We start from the raw sequence: 15,007 nt of genomic DNA, 5'->3' as shown, positions 1-15,007 counted from the left end.
TGAGTATATGTCTTGTCAGGTCACCATTATTGCAGATGATAACTGCAAGTTCCTGTGCTGGTCCAGGGAAAGGCTGACTTATTTTCTGGAATCTGAGCCATTTCTTTATGAGATCTTTAGGTACCTTATTGGCAAAGATATTACAAATAAACTCTACTCATTGAATGACCCAACATTAAATGACAAGGTAAGCAGTTGAAGTTTTGTTTGGGAATTTTCTTGCCTTTCAAAAATGTATTGTTACCTGAACTTAAACTGTCTGAAAGCATCTTGTTTTTAACCTGCTGCTATCTGTTGCTGAATTCATACTTGTTTCTTTTTAGTGACAAAGTATGAGTCAGCGAAACATTTTTGTCAGCAGCAATATTGGTTAATGTTAGCATGGTGATGTGCAAGAAAGAGGAATAACTGAGAATCAGACCGAAGTGGCTCTTGCACATGTTTCTAGCCAAGTGGTAGGCATGAGGACTAGTTGCTAAAATGATGCTTTCCCCCCCCCCCCCCCCCCGCCCGACCTCCTTCGTTATTAACAAATGGGTGCCTTTGTACAAAGAAGCTTTTTTTCTCTTTTTTTTTTTTTTTTTTTTGAAATAGATGACTTACTGAGGTCAGACAACTGGGTGACACTGATTGCCAAGAAGAATAATTCCAACATGCGTTTGAGGGTTGCAAATATGAGAAAAGAGAATGTTAGGCTTTGATGTAGTTAGTGGAGGGAGACATGAAATCTATATAAAATACTTCTAATAAGTGGTCCGAACATAACTCATGCTTCTTTACATGTAGAGGGACTGTGTTTCAGGTGTCATGGGAAGTGGTTTGGATATAGTCATGGATGTATTGACTATCTTGTTTTACTTTTGTCTCCTTTCTTAGATACATAGCTTCTCATGGTTTGGAGGTAACTCGGCTTATGCTAGTGCATTTTTTTTTTTTTTGAATGTAGTGGCTATAGGGTTTTCATATGTTTTATTGAAGAACTTCCACCATCATCTATGAAAAGCTTGGAATATTTATAATACAATCTCTCCATGTTCTGTGTTTTTTGGATTTAATCCACCCTAACTCAAAGCAAAAATTCATCTCATCAGATTGCCCTTAGATACCTCACAAAAAGGTTAAATATCCACTTCTGTAAACAAAGTTGTGACTGTACTGGGAAATGATCCAAAGGGAATGACTGGTACTATACAACAGACTTCAACAGGCTTTACCTGAAATGTACTTACAGCTGATGAAACATCATATTTTTTTCTCAATTTCCTGCTATCTACAGAAAGAAGGAGGAATTACTGGAGAGAGAATTTTATAGCAGTAAAGCACTGTTTATTCTACCTTGTGGCCAGTGAAATAGAGGGTTACACTGTCTTGGAATCAGATGCTCAAAACTCTTTCAGCTCACTGTTTTTATTGATCATCTAAGTCTTGCTGATGCAATAGCATAGTGATCTACCAGGAATGTACCACCTATAAAGTAATATTATGAAGTGTATAGTTCTTGTTTGTTTGTTTTAAGGAGGGCAAAAATTATAGGAGACGAAGATGTATTGTATTCATCAGAATACATCCATACAGTCAGTAACTTGTTTCTTGAGTATGGCCTCTGCAAGAAACATGTACCAACACGCTTCCTTTGTGTGCTAAGAATTGCATTTGGACTACATCTCCTGGGAGATTCCTTTTTTCCACTTACCATGCCTTTTTTTTTTTCTTTCTTTTTTTTTTTTTTTTTCATTTTAACACATGGAAGGGTATTGTGCCTAGTGTACAAAATCATCAGCAACAGATTTGTGCTGCTGGCTTCAGACACTGTAGAACTTAAGCATTTGTACAAATAATTCTTGAAATGAAGGAATAATGTCACATAACATCACATTGTAATTTTGTAAATGGTTGTTTTCAAATGAAAGGTCCTTATCATACCTTCGAAATAGTTTTTTAAAAATCCCACAGGGATAGTTAGACTTTAATGGAGTCCAGCTGCCAACATCTGGCAGAAAAGAGTGCTGAATTAAATGATATATTGTATTAAAACATGGATTTACTGAAACATTGCAATTTCACCTCATAGGGAATTCAAGCCATCCTTCAGAAAGTCTTAAACACAGATACAATATGAAAACATTTATAGAACAAGAGGAGTTTTCCTCTGGCAGTCTCTTACTTTACTTTTTCCCCTTTATAAGGGGGGGGGAAATATAAATACACACACTTTTTCTAGCATAGGTCATTTTTATCAGTACTGTTTTTGATACTTTTCAGTGCTTGGATATCCCCTTCTCGGGAAGATACTTTGGAAACCACTTTCAAAACTGACATGTGAATTTCTGTGTGCAGTTTTAGTCACACCCTCCTGCTGACACCATACAAATTGATCTGATTTTGAAGCATATCATAACACTTACTCTCCAAAATTCAAATTTCTTTTAGATGCCATTGGAGCAAACTGTATCTTCAAATTACTAGTCACTTTGAGAAGGTTTTCTGTAGTGTAGACTTCTTCCCTCCATCTTTTCTTTTGATTTGTTTCTCTTCTTTGTCTTTTGTTTTGTATCTCTACAACCCCATCCTATTCTCTCTTTCCTGTCTGTTTTACTTTCTTCTCCCCTCCTCCGGCTTAACATCTGCACACCTCTATAAAAATAATACAAATATTTGAGATCAGCATATTTCCTTTGGGCTTCCTTGCAAGAGCAGCGAGCTTCTGCCTCTTCCTCTTTAGTTCCTCTGTTGTGTTCGGACCACAGTTACTGCTGTTTTCAAGTGGCTCTGCCTGTTGTTTGAAATGTTTATTTTAATTAGTGCTCTGTTGTATGTACAGAGTGTGGAAAATCAAATGGACGCCCAACCTATTGGGCTAGGTGAGATCAAGGCTGAAAGTGACTTTCCAGTTTTGCTATTACCCTGTCTGTACTTACCACTGTATGATTCAAATATATCTACACAGTATGCAGATATGTGTCAGTATGAACAGAAAAGATCTGTATTCTAACTAATAACAGTTTTAACGTTTCTATATGCCACTTTCAGTTCAACATGGTGAGTATATGTTTCATTCCCAAGTCCTTTAGAAATAATAGACTCATGTAAAGCCGTGTAAAATTGGCTTCACAATTTTATGTACGTTTCTTTATAAAATTACATTTTCATTTTAACCTCAGTTTTTATCAAGTCTTTATTTTTACTAAAAATAATCACATGAGTTTAAGATTAGTTCAACTATTTTATAGCAATAACGTTTGAAAATGTATGTTACTATAAAAATTAAGGGTGGGTGTTTTGGAAAGTTGTAGTACTTTTTTTTTTTTTATTCTTCCTCAAACAAAAATCATAGTGTACAAACCTTTCCTACGTAATTAGAATATTTTCATTTAAATCAATTTACCCGGCATTGAATCTCTTGCTTTAATCAATTGATTCATAAATAGTCGTAGCTGAGCTCGGAGTTTCTGCTACAGAGGAAGTACTTATTTTCCGTTTTTATTTCTAATTTACTTGATACCTTTTTAAATGTTGTTGTTGTTGTTTTTTTTTAAATAGGCCTCAAAAAAGATTGATCGACAACCTAGTCTTTGCTCACAGCTCTCTGTGATGCAGATGAGAAACAGCATGGCCAGTACCAGTGACAGTGAAGATGGCTTGCAGATGTTTCTCCGTGGGACTTCCTCTGCATCCTCGCTCCGTGAGTTCTCAAAATAGTTGATGCCATTTTTGAACATCACTTGGCTGATCATTAAAAATGATTGTAGAACTCCTTGTCTTGCATAGGAGCAGAATTCAGCTCTTTTGGGTGCTGCTGTAAATTGAGTAAGTGAAAGGACCTAAATGCAGAGAGTTCATAAGATGTCTAAGGCTTTATTTGGCAACTTAAGCTACCTTGTGTAGACACTGAAAGAAACCAACGTATTGTAATAATATTTGACATAATATGAATATATCAACATACAAATTCTTACAGCAATGAAGCAAATCGGTATGAATGTATAGTACTTGTCACAATAGCGTCTACTCTGGTCCGTGACTGGTGTTTGTAAAAACTAAAAACCAAACAAAACATTTCCCCTCAGCAGCTTGGTGCTCTGCAGTTCCTCCTGAGATAGTTTGTATTGGCAGGGTCTGGAGAAATGTGGTGTAGAACTAATATTTTGATGTCACCTGGAAAATCTCCAAATAGCCTGTCAGGCTTTCCTTCCTTGTGTGACAGGAGTAGTGTAGAACAGATGAAATAAGGGAAGCCATGGTCTGACCTTTTGCTTCTACTCTTGGAATTTATATCTTTATAGAAACTTTTTAAACAACTTTTTTTTATTTGTTACTCTTAATTTTCTTGAATCTAAGCAAACTTAAGTAGTAGTCTGAAATCTGAAAGCCGCTTTTGAACAAAATACCCCAAATATGCTCAGTTGTCTTATTTGGCATAAGCTGTTTGTTTAACACCATTTAAAAGGGTCACGTAGGATTATCTATTTTGGTTTGAGGAATCTTATTCTTTGGTAATTAGGTTTTAAATCTATGATAAAAACAATTGTAATTTATTAGGCTTAAACTGCTCTCTGCTAAGGTGAAGAAAGTGTTTCAAAGTATTTACGCTTTCCCATTTAATTGTCTGTTCTCCATTGTCTTCCTCACAGTTCTCATCCAAGAATTCCTATGGGCTTGGAGGGCCAATCCCTTTCCACTCCCTACCATTGAGATAGTCTGCATTCCCAAATACATGGAAGCAAAAGCCCTGCTAGTGTTTCACCCTACTAGAATGTTGAGAGGGACAGCTGGGATATGATTATTAGAGACTGGTGAAAATTCTAGTTTTATTTTCTTTTTCTCCCCTATTTCTTGAAAGGACACTTAGAATCACAGAATAATTGAGGTATGAAGGGACCTTTGAAGACTGTCTAGTCCAAAACCCTGCTCAAAGTAGGGCCAGCTAAAGCAGGTTGCTTAGGACCATGTCCAGTAAAGCTTTGAATATTTCCAAGGTTGAAGATTCCACAGCCTCTCTGAGCAACCTGTTCCCAGTGCCTGACCCCCCTTGTGGTGAAAATTTTTCCTTATGTGTTCTGAATTTCTTTTATTGCAACTCATGACCACTGTCCCTTGTTCTTTAGTGCGTGCCTCTGAGAGTAGTTTGGCTCTGTCTTCTTTATACCCTCTTGTTAGGTAGCTAAAGACAGCAGTAAGATCCCCTGTGAGCCTTCTCTTCATACGGCTGAGCAAAACCAGTTCTAGCAGCCGCTCTGTGTATGCCATGTGCTTCAGCCCCTGACCATCTTGACTGCCTTCCACTGCACTCTCAGTAGGCCCGTGTCTTGTACTGGGTAGCTTGAAAGTGGACACAGCGCTCCAGATCCTGTCTCACAAGTGCTGAATTAGCAAGAGGATAGCCTTCAGTGGTTAATGTGGCCCAGTATGTGGATGGCTTTCTTCTGCATGGGGACACACTGCTGACTCGCGTTCAGTTTGCTGTCTACCAGGACCCCAGGTCTGTTTCTGCAAAACTGCTTTCCAACTGGTCACCGCCCAGCCTATATTGCTGCATCAGGTTGCTGTGTCCCAGGTGCGGGACTTTGCCTTTGCCTATGTTAAACTTTATATGGTTTCTGTCAGCTCTTTTCTCCAGCCCGTGAAGGCCCTTTGGAAGATCAGACCTACCCTCTAGCATATCCATAATCCCCTCACTTCTTCACTATGGCCTCCGAACTTGCTAAGAGTTCCATCCTGTCATCCAGGTCATGAATAAAGACATTGAACGCTATAGGCCCTGGTATTAACCCCTGAGGGACACTGCTAGTAACTGGCTGCCAGTTGGATTTTGTACTGCTGTTCACCACCCTTTGGATTCAGCAGTCCAGCCAGTTTTCTACCCACCCTGTAGTCTGCATATCCAGTCCATATCTAACCACTTTGGCTAGAAGGATACTATGGGAGACTGTTGAAGGGCCTTGCTACAGCCCAGGTGAACAACATCCACTGCATTTCCCTTGTCCACAGGTCCAGTTATCTCACCACAGAAGGCAGTCGGGTTGGTCGGGCACAATTTGTCCTTGGTAAATCCATGCTGGCTCTTCCCAATAGCCTTCCAATCCTTTCAGGAGGTTAGACCCCGTAATCGTACTGGGGACTGCAGTTAGGCAGACAGGCTTGTAGTTCACTGTATCCTCCTTGTTGCCCTTCTTGAAAGCGGACATGGCATTTGACTTTTTCCTCTCTCCTGATTGTCATGGACTTTCAAAGATGATAGAGAGTGGCCTTGCAATTACCTCAGCCAACTCTCATCACCCTTGCTGATGCAGCTCATGAGGTCCCACAGGCTTGTGAATGCCCGGTTTCCTTCAGTAGTCCCTAACTTGATCCTCGCAGAATGGTTGAGACCGAAAGGGACCTTTCGAGATCTAGCTAACCCCCGCTGCTCAAGCAGGTCACCTAGAGCAGGTTGCCTAAGACCCTGCCCAGACAGCTTTTGGATATGGAGACTCCACAACTTCTCTGGGCAACCTGTTCCAGTACTCTATCACCTCACAGTAAACATCTTTTTTTTTTTTTTTTTTTCCTTCTTATGTTCAGATGGAACTTTCTGTGTTTCAGTTTGTACCTGTTGCCTCTTGTCCTGTCACTGGGCATCTCCTTTACTGTTAAGTCATGTATCACTCTCCCAGTCCCTGTCACTAGACTCAGAGTCTAACTGAGGCAAAAAAGGTATTGAGTATCTTTAGCCTTTTCTATGTCCTTTGTCGTTTCTCCTGAGGCTGAGCCATGGCCTCACAGTTTCCTTGGTCTTCATTTCGTTTGCTAATGTATTTGTAGAAGCCGTTCTTGTTGCCTTTCACTAGCTCCAAGTCTAGCTGAGCTGTGGCTTTCCTAATTCTATCATTGCATGCTTGGGCGATGTTTCTGTATTCTTCCCAGATAGCTTATTCCTACTTCCACTTTTCCTGTACTTCCTTTTTGTGACTGAGCTCTGCCAGGAGTTTCCTGTTCATCCATGCTAGCTTTCTGCCACGCTTGCTCAACTTTCTGCACACTGGAATGGACTGTCCTTGTGTTTTGAGGAAGATGTCCTTGAAGATCAACCAGATGTCCTTGGCCGCTTTGCCCTTGTGGGCCATGTCCCCTGGGATCCTGCCAAGCAAATCCGTAAGCGAGCCACTGTCTGAAAGTCCAGGGTTGTAGTTCTATTCTATTCTACTATTTTTCCGGCCCTCTTCTCTCGATCTCTTAAACTCTGCCGGTTCCTGGTCACTGCAGCCACGGTTACTATCAGTCTTCCCCTCCCTGACCAGTTCTTCCTTGTTCATCAGTGACAGGTCCAGCGGAATGCCTCCCCTAATTGGTTCAGCAATCACCCGTGTGAAGAAATCATCTTCAACGCTTCAGAAATCTCCTGGACTGCTTACACCAAGCCCTTTCTACCAGCTATCAGGGTGGTTAAAGTTCCCCACCAGTGTCAAGGCCTGCGATCGTGAGGCTTCATCCGGTTGTCTAAAGACGGCTTCAGTCTACTTCCTCTTCTTTATCAGGCAGCCTGTAGCAGATATCTACCATGAAGTCTGCCGTGTTGGTCTGTCTTCTGATATTTACCCATAAGGTGTTGATTGGCTTTTTCGCGTGTTCCAAGACAAAGCTCCATGCCTCTAAGCCGCTCCTTTGCATAGAGTGCACTTGGACAGACCTACTTACTTGGAAGCCTGAAAGAAATTGTAAAACTGTGTTTGTGCAATTAGCCAGAACTGAAATTCTCTTTCAGGCTTAGCAGCAGAACACTTACACCACTATTTCAGCTTTGGGAGAAAGTAATCGAAATATATGCAATTTTCAGTTGTAATTACATGAATCCCTAAGATGCATCCATTCTTAGCACATACTTGATAAAAACACTTCTTTCTATTGTACTTTTCCTTTTTTTTTTTTTTTTTAATATACCATGATGTATGGTGTGTACTTTCCCCAGAAAGGGGTTTTAAACGTCTCTTATGTTGTGAAATTACCCACTGTAGCAGCTGTTGGTGTTGATACTGCTACCATGCCACTGGAAACAGGTGTGGTAGCAGCCTCCGGAGTCCAATGTTTCACTTATTTTTGGGAGGCAAAGGGGCTATGCATATAGCAGTGTATGATACACCACAGGAAATGCAGTCATTTATTTTTCTTTGCCTTTTGATTATTGCAAAATTTCTGACTTTCATCCTTTCTGACTTGATAAAAGATCATTTGTCTCGCCAAACTATAATGCTTCAGTCTTTTTTTTTTTGCTGAAACAGCTGGTTAGTCTGTTACTCCTATGTAATGGCATTGCCAATGATGGGTTTCCTATCAAGGTGAGCTCTGCCCTAAGTTTGGTATTGATATTGTGCTGTAGCCATGTCTGCACGTTTCTTCAGATCCCACAGAAAACTGAGGGGAAAAAAGCTGCCATTTGACTTATCCCTGTTGTGTTTTTTAAAAAAACTTCTTTTGGATGCTGCCAGTGCAGCATAGTCAGTCTGCTATTGTATTTTTTAGGATTTAGTGTCCTCCTTCTGTAGTCGTAAATTAGCTCATTAAAAGCGAAAAAGAAATAACAGAGAGAAACACAAGATTTTGCTGAGGAGCATATGGAAATGATATATGTCCTTCTTTTTAGAAAAAATAAACTAATCTTTACAGGAATTCTAGCTTGTCATTGCTAGGTGACGGGCAATGACAAAAGCTTCCCATTACGAAGATTGTTTGACTACTATGGTACAAACACTTTTTTTTTTTTTCTCCTAATTTCCATATTCTTGCAAAGTGGTGAATTTATTCTTTAATATAATCCAAACTTTTTTAAAATTATGCTTTTATTCTATGCTCCAAGCTATCAGCTTGGATTAATTTTCTAAAGAAATTTACGTAGAAGCTTTTTTGAAAGTGTATAGCAACAACAGAGAGGAAAAATACTAATTAGTAGGCCCTAAACTGCAATTATTAACAAAACTGTGTTTTGAATTTAATTAACTAAAAAACCCAACTAACTGTCTGCTTTTATATTAAGGAAATAACCAACAAGAGTTCTATAATGCTTACGGAGTGAGTCGTTTGCAGCATGATGTTTTCTGTTGATAACATCACATTAACTCAGCAAGCATCCTCAAAAAGGTATTAAAGTGGGATTTGTTTATCACATGGTACTTGTGCTTGACGTACATGATCCATCTCTATATAACTTATTAGTAAATTAATGTATCTCTTTTTCCAAAATGTGAGTAAGTAGAAATAGTTGAACTCGGTCAGAAGGGTAGCTTCAGCTTTCAGTTGTTATAGAAATTTTTTAATATTAGTTTCTATGCAATAATTCTATTTCTTGATAATCATTCATTTGCTTGCTAGTCTAGTGTCTTTTCCTATGGTATTTGGTTTATATTCCTCAAGAACTTTGCTAGTTTCTGAACTTTGTATTTGCAAACTTCTAAGCAGGAATATAGAAAGTTTTTTGTTTTGGTAATGCTGTTGGTTTTATCTCAGTCTACAGGCTCCATGTGTTATTTCCAGTATGTGGTTAAAAGCAGAGTTGGGTTTCATAGGAAATGCCTGTTTAATAGGCACTTTAAGTTGGGTCCTGGAGAGAGCGCAGTAGAGTAATGAATGGAAGGCCTAGGTTCAAGAGCTGATCCAGTCCCTTGAACATCTGGTTAACGCAGGACAGAGGTACAAATAGAGAAGTTTTCTGCATTTGGAGAAAACAAGGGCATATCTTTGAACCAAACAACTTGTTAGTATTAGACCTAACATTAGATCCTGTTCAGCAGACTTAATGACTTCTTACACTTCTGATTTTGGAGAGAAATAAGCTCTTTGAAAGAAAAGAAAACTGTGCTAAAAATGGTGCTGAACTCTAAAAATACAGAAGTCTAAGAAAAGAAGACCGATGCTCTAGCCAACGTTTTCAGGCTGCCTTTTGCCTTTGAGTGAAAGTCGTTGGCGTCTCCCGACAGTCGCTTTTACATCCAAGTGTACGCACGTGTCTTGGATTTAGACAATTAAATGATCTAAAAGTACTTACTTTGGCCATAAAAACACATACCTGAAGAGATTTGTTTAACACTTCCAGTATTTGAAAATATCTGTGAGTAACCCTTTATCATGGCAATTAATCAAAGTAGTTTTTAAATGTTAGAAGAAAATATTAATATATTTATAACAGAGTTCTAAAGCTAATTCCTAGCAGTGTTTGCCTGAATGTGACTTGAGAAATGCAGTAAAGCCTGCTGGTCTTGCCTGTAGCTAATGTTTTGTTCTCTGTGTCTAAAATATGCAGCACAAAGGAGTCCTTCTCCAGGCTTCCTGAGCAGAGCAATTTATTGTATATATGGTAAACTTTTTCAAAAAGTAATCTTTGTAATAAGAGTAGCCCTGCAATAACAGTATGTTATGACTATCAGTATTTTTTTTCAAGAAAATTTGACTTTTTAGCTTCTAGACAGATGATCTGTCAGACCGGACCACTACTTGCTCTTTTCTTCTACAATGATACTTAAAAGATTTTCCTACTCTTTTTTGCTAGCTGCTTAGAAGCTTGTACCATTGTGATCGTTTCCCTCTGGAAGAGGGTACTGAGAGAACAAATGTTCACGTACAGATACATTTTTTTCAGTGGACAACGGCAAATTAACCTGTTTGACCAATGTTAAAGGAGTTCTGTAAATTTTCAGCATGAGAGTTTAATCACATACAGTAGAGGATCAACTTTTACAGTGGTAACTTGCACAAAAATTCCAGTTAACCTCTTACCAGCTATGACTTTTGTGTGCACTGTGCTCTGGCAAGCTTTGAGTTGCTGCTTTACTAGCAGACTTAGAGCAGTGAGATCACTGTATGCTAAAAGTTAGGTGGCCTTTGTGTGTTAACAGCTATCTTGTTTTCTTTGTGGTTGTTTACGCAGGGAGTATGTTTTCCATATGTTTTACATGTCATGCTTTTAAAGCAGTTAGGGCTGTGATCATTTACCCCTCTGACGTCTGCCCAGTGAACCTAAGAATTTTGTCACAGCTAAGGCAAGTATCCGAATATATGTTCTATTTGTACTTAAGGTAGCCAGTCATATTGTTGTGTGTTGAGAAGAATTTGTGGATGATTGCAGCAATGAGAAAAATATTATAAAGGACACAATGCAGAGCATCTCATGCAATCAATACTTGCATTGAAATTGAGGGGAGTTCTGTGTCTATACTGGCTGTAAAATTTGAACCTGGAAGGTGTTGGTGATTCATATCAGTTTGGCTGTCTCTTGTCTAGAATTTCCTGATACCAGTGGCCAAATAGCTGTGAAACCCTCAGTTATAAAGTTCTTTTATGAGGAAACTGGAAAAGGATCATCAGATTCTGTGCGCTTTGTCACAAATGGGTGTGTATACATACAGCCAGTATTTATTGTTAAAGTAATTGTGTAATTTCTTTGAAATTGTGGCAGGCCCAGGACGGACCTCTCCCTACCTGAGAACTTCGACAAAAATGAAGCCAATAGAAGAAAGTGTTGAAGATGATGTCTTTGAAGCACCGTCTGCTGATAAGCTTGAAGTCCAGCGGCTGCCTTAAACAGACACGTCCTCAGATATATAAAAGCTTGTACAAAACTCCAGTGCAAGAGGAAGAAGCTTAATTTGGAAGGAATCGGAAAGCTAACGTCTTTCCATGTTTGAATTTACTACAGCATGTGTCAGTGGCTTCTAGACAGAACGTCACATTGTTTTTTATTTAGAAGTAAAATAAAATTATCTGAGTTTTATTTTTGTTTATTGGCCATGAGTGTTTGTTTTACAGTTCCTTTGATTCTTGCCCTGACAACTTTGGTGTTAAATGGCTGACTAGCCTGACACTTCTAGAGACTTATTAGGGGCAGAACAATTCCTGTTCCGTTTCCATAAGTTTCTTAGAAGCCTATATCTTAGTGTTTTTCAGTGGGAGATTTTGAAACTTATCCAAATCTATATTGCTTTTACCTGATATCGTTGTTGTGAGAGTCTCAAATAAAATTATGCATAGAAGGTTGTGTGTGTATTTCAGTAGGTATATTTACCTCCAGTTCTGGTATTTCCGAACTTGGCTGCTTGACTCTACAATCATAATAATGACTTTAACTTTTTGGCCCACAATTTTAGTTTAATGTTGCCTTTCCAACCACAACTTTTTCTTCCTTAGCTAAGTGTATTGCACTGAAGTTCTCAGTTAGACAGCCACTTTTTTTTCCCCCAAGAGTCGAGCAAAATCACATCTAGGCTGTGCAGTCCGTCTCTGCCAAGCATGCATCTCTGTTTGCAAAGGTGTCACAGTGCTAATGCTTATCAAAGAAAAGATGCTGCTGGTTACAATTTCTTTTTTATTTTCTTTTTGTTCTTTAAATATGGACAAAACAACATGCTTTTCATTAATTTTATCTGTTGAATGATTGAACTGTTTTGGATTAATTTTTCAACACAGCAATACACGAGGTAGAAAAGGCCGTTGATACAGGAAAATCAGCCTGAATTCTTAAAATTGGCTAGCTGCAAATACAGTGGAAAAGACTCATAACGGGAAGCGTTGGGCAAGCTTTATAGTAAGGCACTGGTAGCAGTCCTTTCTGTCATATGCTGCGCATATATATGCACATATATGGTAGCTGTAGTTCTGTGCTTTGACAATTCTTGAAATTTATTATGCAACAAATTATCTATTTTAACTAATCACAACAGAATATAGGTACTGTTCCTTTTATTGTATTGTACAAAAAAACATTGCATAGAATAAGAGAGGTCTGGCATAAAGTCTCGAGCAGTCAAGCAGTTGTCTTGAGTCTGGTTTTGCTCTGTTTTCAGATGCTCTATTTTAATTTCTGAAATTCAACCTGACTCTGCATCCTGGAATCAGCCTGTACCTGAGTCATATAGCTCATTTATTTACTGTTCAAAAGCCCTTGCAATATCAGAACAGGCTTGAATGTTTGGATATTGGACCCACATTGTGAATGCCACTACTTTTGTGAATCGAAATCCAATGTTTAATGTTACCTCAATATGTCTTGTGATTTGCTTGGTTTTGCATTGTTAAAAATGTTTCACTGAGGTGTGACCTGCTTACTAATTTTTGTAAATAGATGTAAAATACCTTTATGCCACACATCATATGCAAAAGAGAGCACATATTGGCTTATTTTGGAGTTGATATAGTTTATCATTTAATTTTGACGTTCTAAAAGTCTTTGCATGCAGAAAATAAGAAGTCTTCCTGCAGCCATTTTAATTTATGTGTGTTTGTTCAAACAGCTTGTAAAACTACTCATCGGATAAACCACAAAGATAGATAGGATCAGTTGCGAGTCTACTGGGGTACAGCTGGGATTCAGCAACTAAAACATAAATGCCTATTAAAATTAAACCACATTTTCCGTAGCTGACTGTCAAAAGTTAGCAACTGAACAGATTACAACATGAACAAAAATACAATAGATATCAAGAAAGCTGACTACATTAGAAAGAAATATGAAATACTTTCTATGCAATAAAATGTAGAGTAAAGGAGAAATGTGTATCCTCATAACCTTCCAACTGGCAGTTGCTGGAGTTATCTGAGGTTTTTGGTGTCTCATTACTTAAAATAAAAGGAACAATGCTTATAGGACATTTCAGTAGGATAGATTATAGAACCATAGACTAATTTAGTTTGAGATCTCTGCAGGCCATCTGGTCCAGGCCCTGCTCAAAGCAGGGTCAAATACAAAATTAGTGGAATTACGTGGAAATGTAATGATGCTTTCACTACAAGAGTTACAGGCTTGTGAGGATCCTCCTGCAAGGATCGTATGATGTCTAAAATGCTTAACGTTCTTTCTGATTTACAATACAGCCAGAGTTTTGAAATAAATAACTCTGTATATATTTGCAGGTTTTAAGCTAAGCTGTTGCAACTAGTTGGTTGTTCTTAGGAGGTTTGATAAACTGGTGAGAGATTCATGGGTTGGCAGGTGAATGCTTCTTAACTTCGGGCAGCAGTTTCAAACTCTAGGTAAGAAGTCATGTTTTACTCCTATTCCAGATAGAAAGATCCCTGTAGATAAAATACACCAGCCAGGGGAAGGATGGTGCCACATGGTTTTTCGTGGGTAAGCAAATCTAAACAAGCGTCCCATTAGTAGAATGTCACAAAGAAAGAGACTAAGGCACCCAGGTTGTCTCTTGGCTCTTGGAAGGGTAAGAGGGAAAATGAGGAATAGTCTACTTACTAGGAGATAAAGTGAGGCATGTCGTTGTCCTGATGTAATTCTCTCGTTCCTGCCAGTTTGCAAACTCCTTTAAAGAGGAAAAACTAAGCTACTGGAATAGACCATAAATAGTTTAGCAAGTGAATAACCAGAAATCAAAGAGTGGCTGAAGTAACAGAGCAATGATGTTCCCCATAAAGTATCTTTTCAGTAACCTGAAAAGCAATCTAACTTCCAAATAAGTTTCTTTCCCTCTTCCTTGCTCTCTAACAGGATCATTTCTTATGTATGCTTAGAAATTCAAGCAATACTCAGTGTCTGGAGAGATTTCATCTCCTGCACAGAATTCCTCTTAAAAATCAGAGAGGATCTGCAGGAACAGAGTTCTGACTACATGTTACATCCCAGCTTCAGGACCATAAATTGTTGTCTGCTGGAATAAGTACCAAGTCATCTTCATGCCTGGAAAGCATCACACATGCCAATGATATTACTGCAATAAACACTGCAAATAATGATAAATGTGCTAGTGCACAGGAGACAATACATTTTATTTCCTAAAAATATGTTAACGGGAAATTTTAAAATTCCCTGATGAATAGGTAAAATGGACAGTAAATAAGTTTACTTGGTGTATACAACTTGCAAAGTCTGTTTACATTTGTTCCTGTTGTTTCAAATGGAGTTCTTTCGGAGACAAGTTTAAATAAACTGTAGCCTGCTTTTTAAGGCACCTTTTTTCCATTGCTATTGCAAAAGGTAAGTATAAGCATCCTATAATAATTCAGGTTTAAAGGCGGAATGTTCATGTGCATGAGA

The 15,007-nt window shown here is 38.5% G+C and overlaps 1 protein-coding gene across 3 annotated transcripts in view; it reads left to right on the top strand.

The window, feature by feature from the left end:
* POPDC1 (popeye domain cAMP effector 1) overlaps positions 1 to 11,752 on the top strand; it is a 28,949-nt gene extending 17,197 nt beyond the window's left edge. The window contains exons 6-10 of one of the 3 annotated variants that reach the window (XM_068937910.1): positions 20 to 187; positions 3,541 to 3,682; positions 3,769 to 3,807; positions 9,008 to 9,111; positions 11,423 to 11,501. In XM_068937910.1, the coding sequence (XP_068794011.1) occupies positions 20 to 187; positions 3,541 to 3,682; positions 3,769 to 3,807; positions 9,008 to 9,075 (417 nt within the window). In that variant the 3' untranslated portion in view covers positions 9,076 to 9,111; positions 11,423 to 11,501. Of the gene's footprint in view, positions 1 to 19; positions 188 to 3,540; positions 3,683 to 3,768; positions 3,808 to 9,007; positions 9,112 to 11,422 lie in introns of all 3 variants that reach the window. The other 2 variants (XM_068937912.1, XM_068937913.1) reach the window with 2 other exon arrangements.
* Positions 11,753 to 15,007: the final 3,255 nt, after the last annotated feature.

This window comes from Struthio camelus, chromosome 3, assembly GCF_040807025.1.
Source record: "Struthio camelus isolate bStrCam1 chromosome 3, bStrCam1.hap1, whole genome shotgun sequence".
Lineage (NCBI taxonomy): Eukaryota > Metazoa > Chordata > Aves > Struthioniformes > Struthionidae > Struthio > Struthio camelus.
The sequence above is the reverse complement of the archived record's forward strand: the minus strand, read 5'-3'. Positions and strand labels throughout refer to the sequence as shown.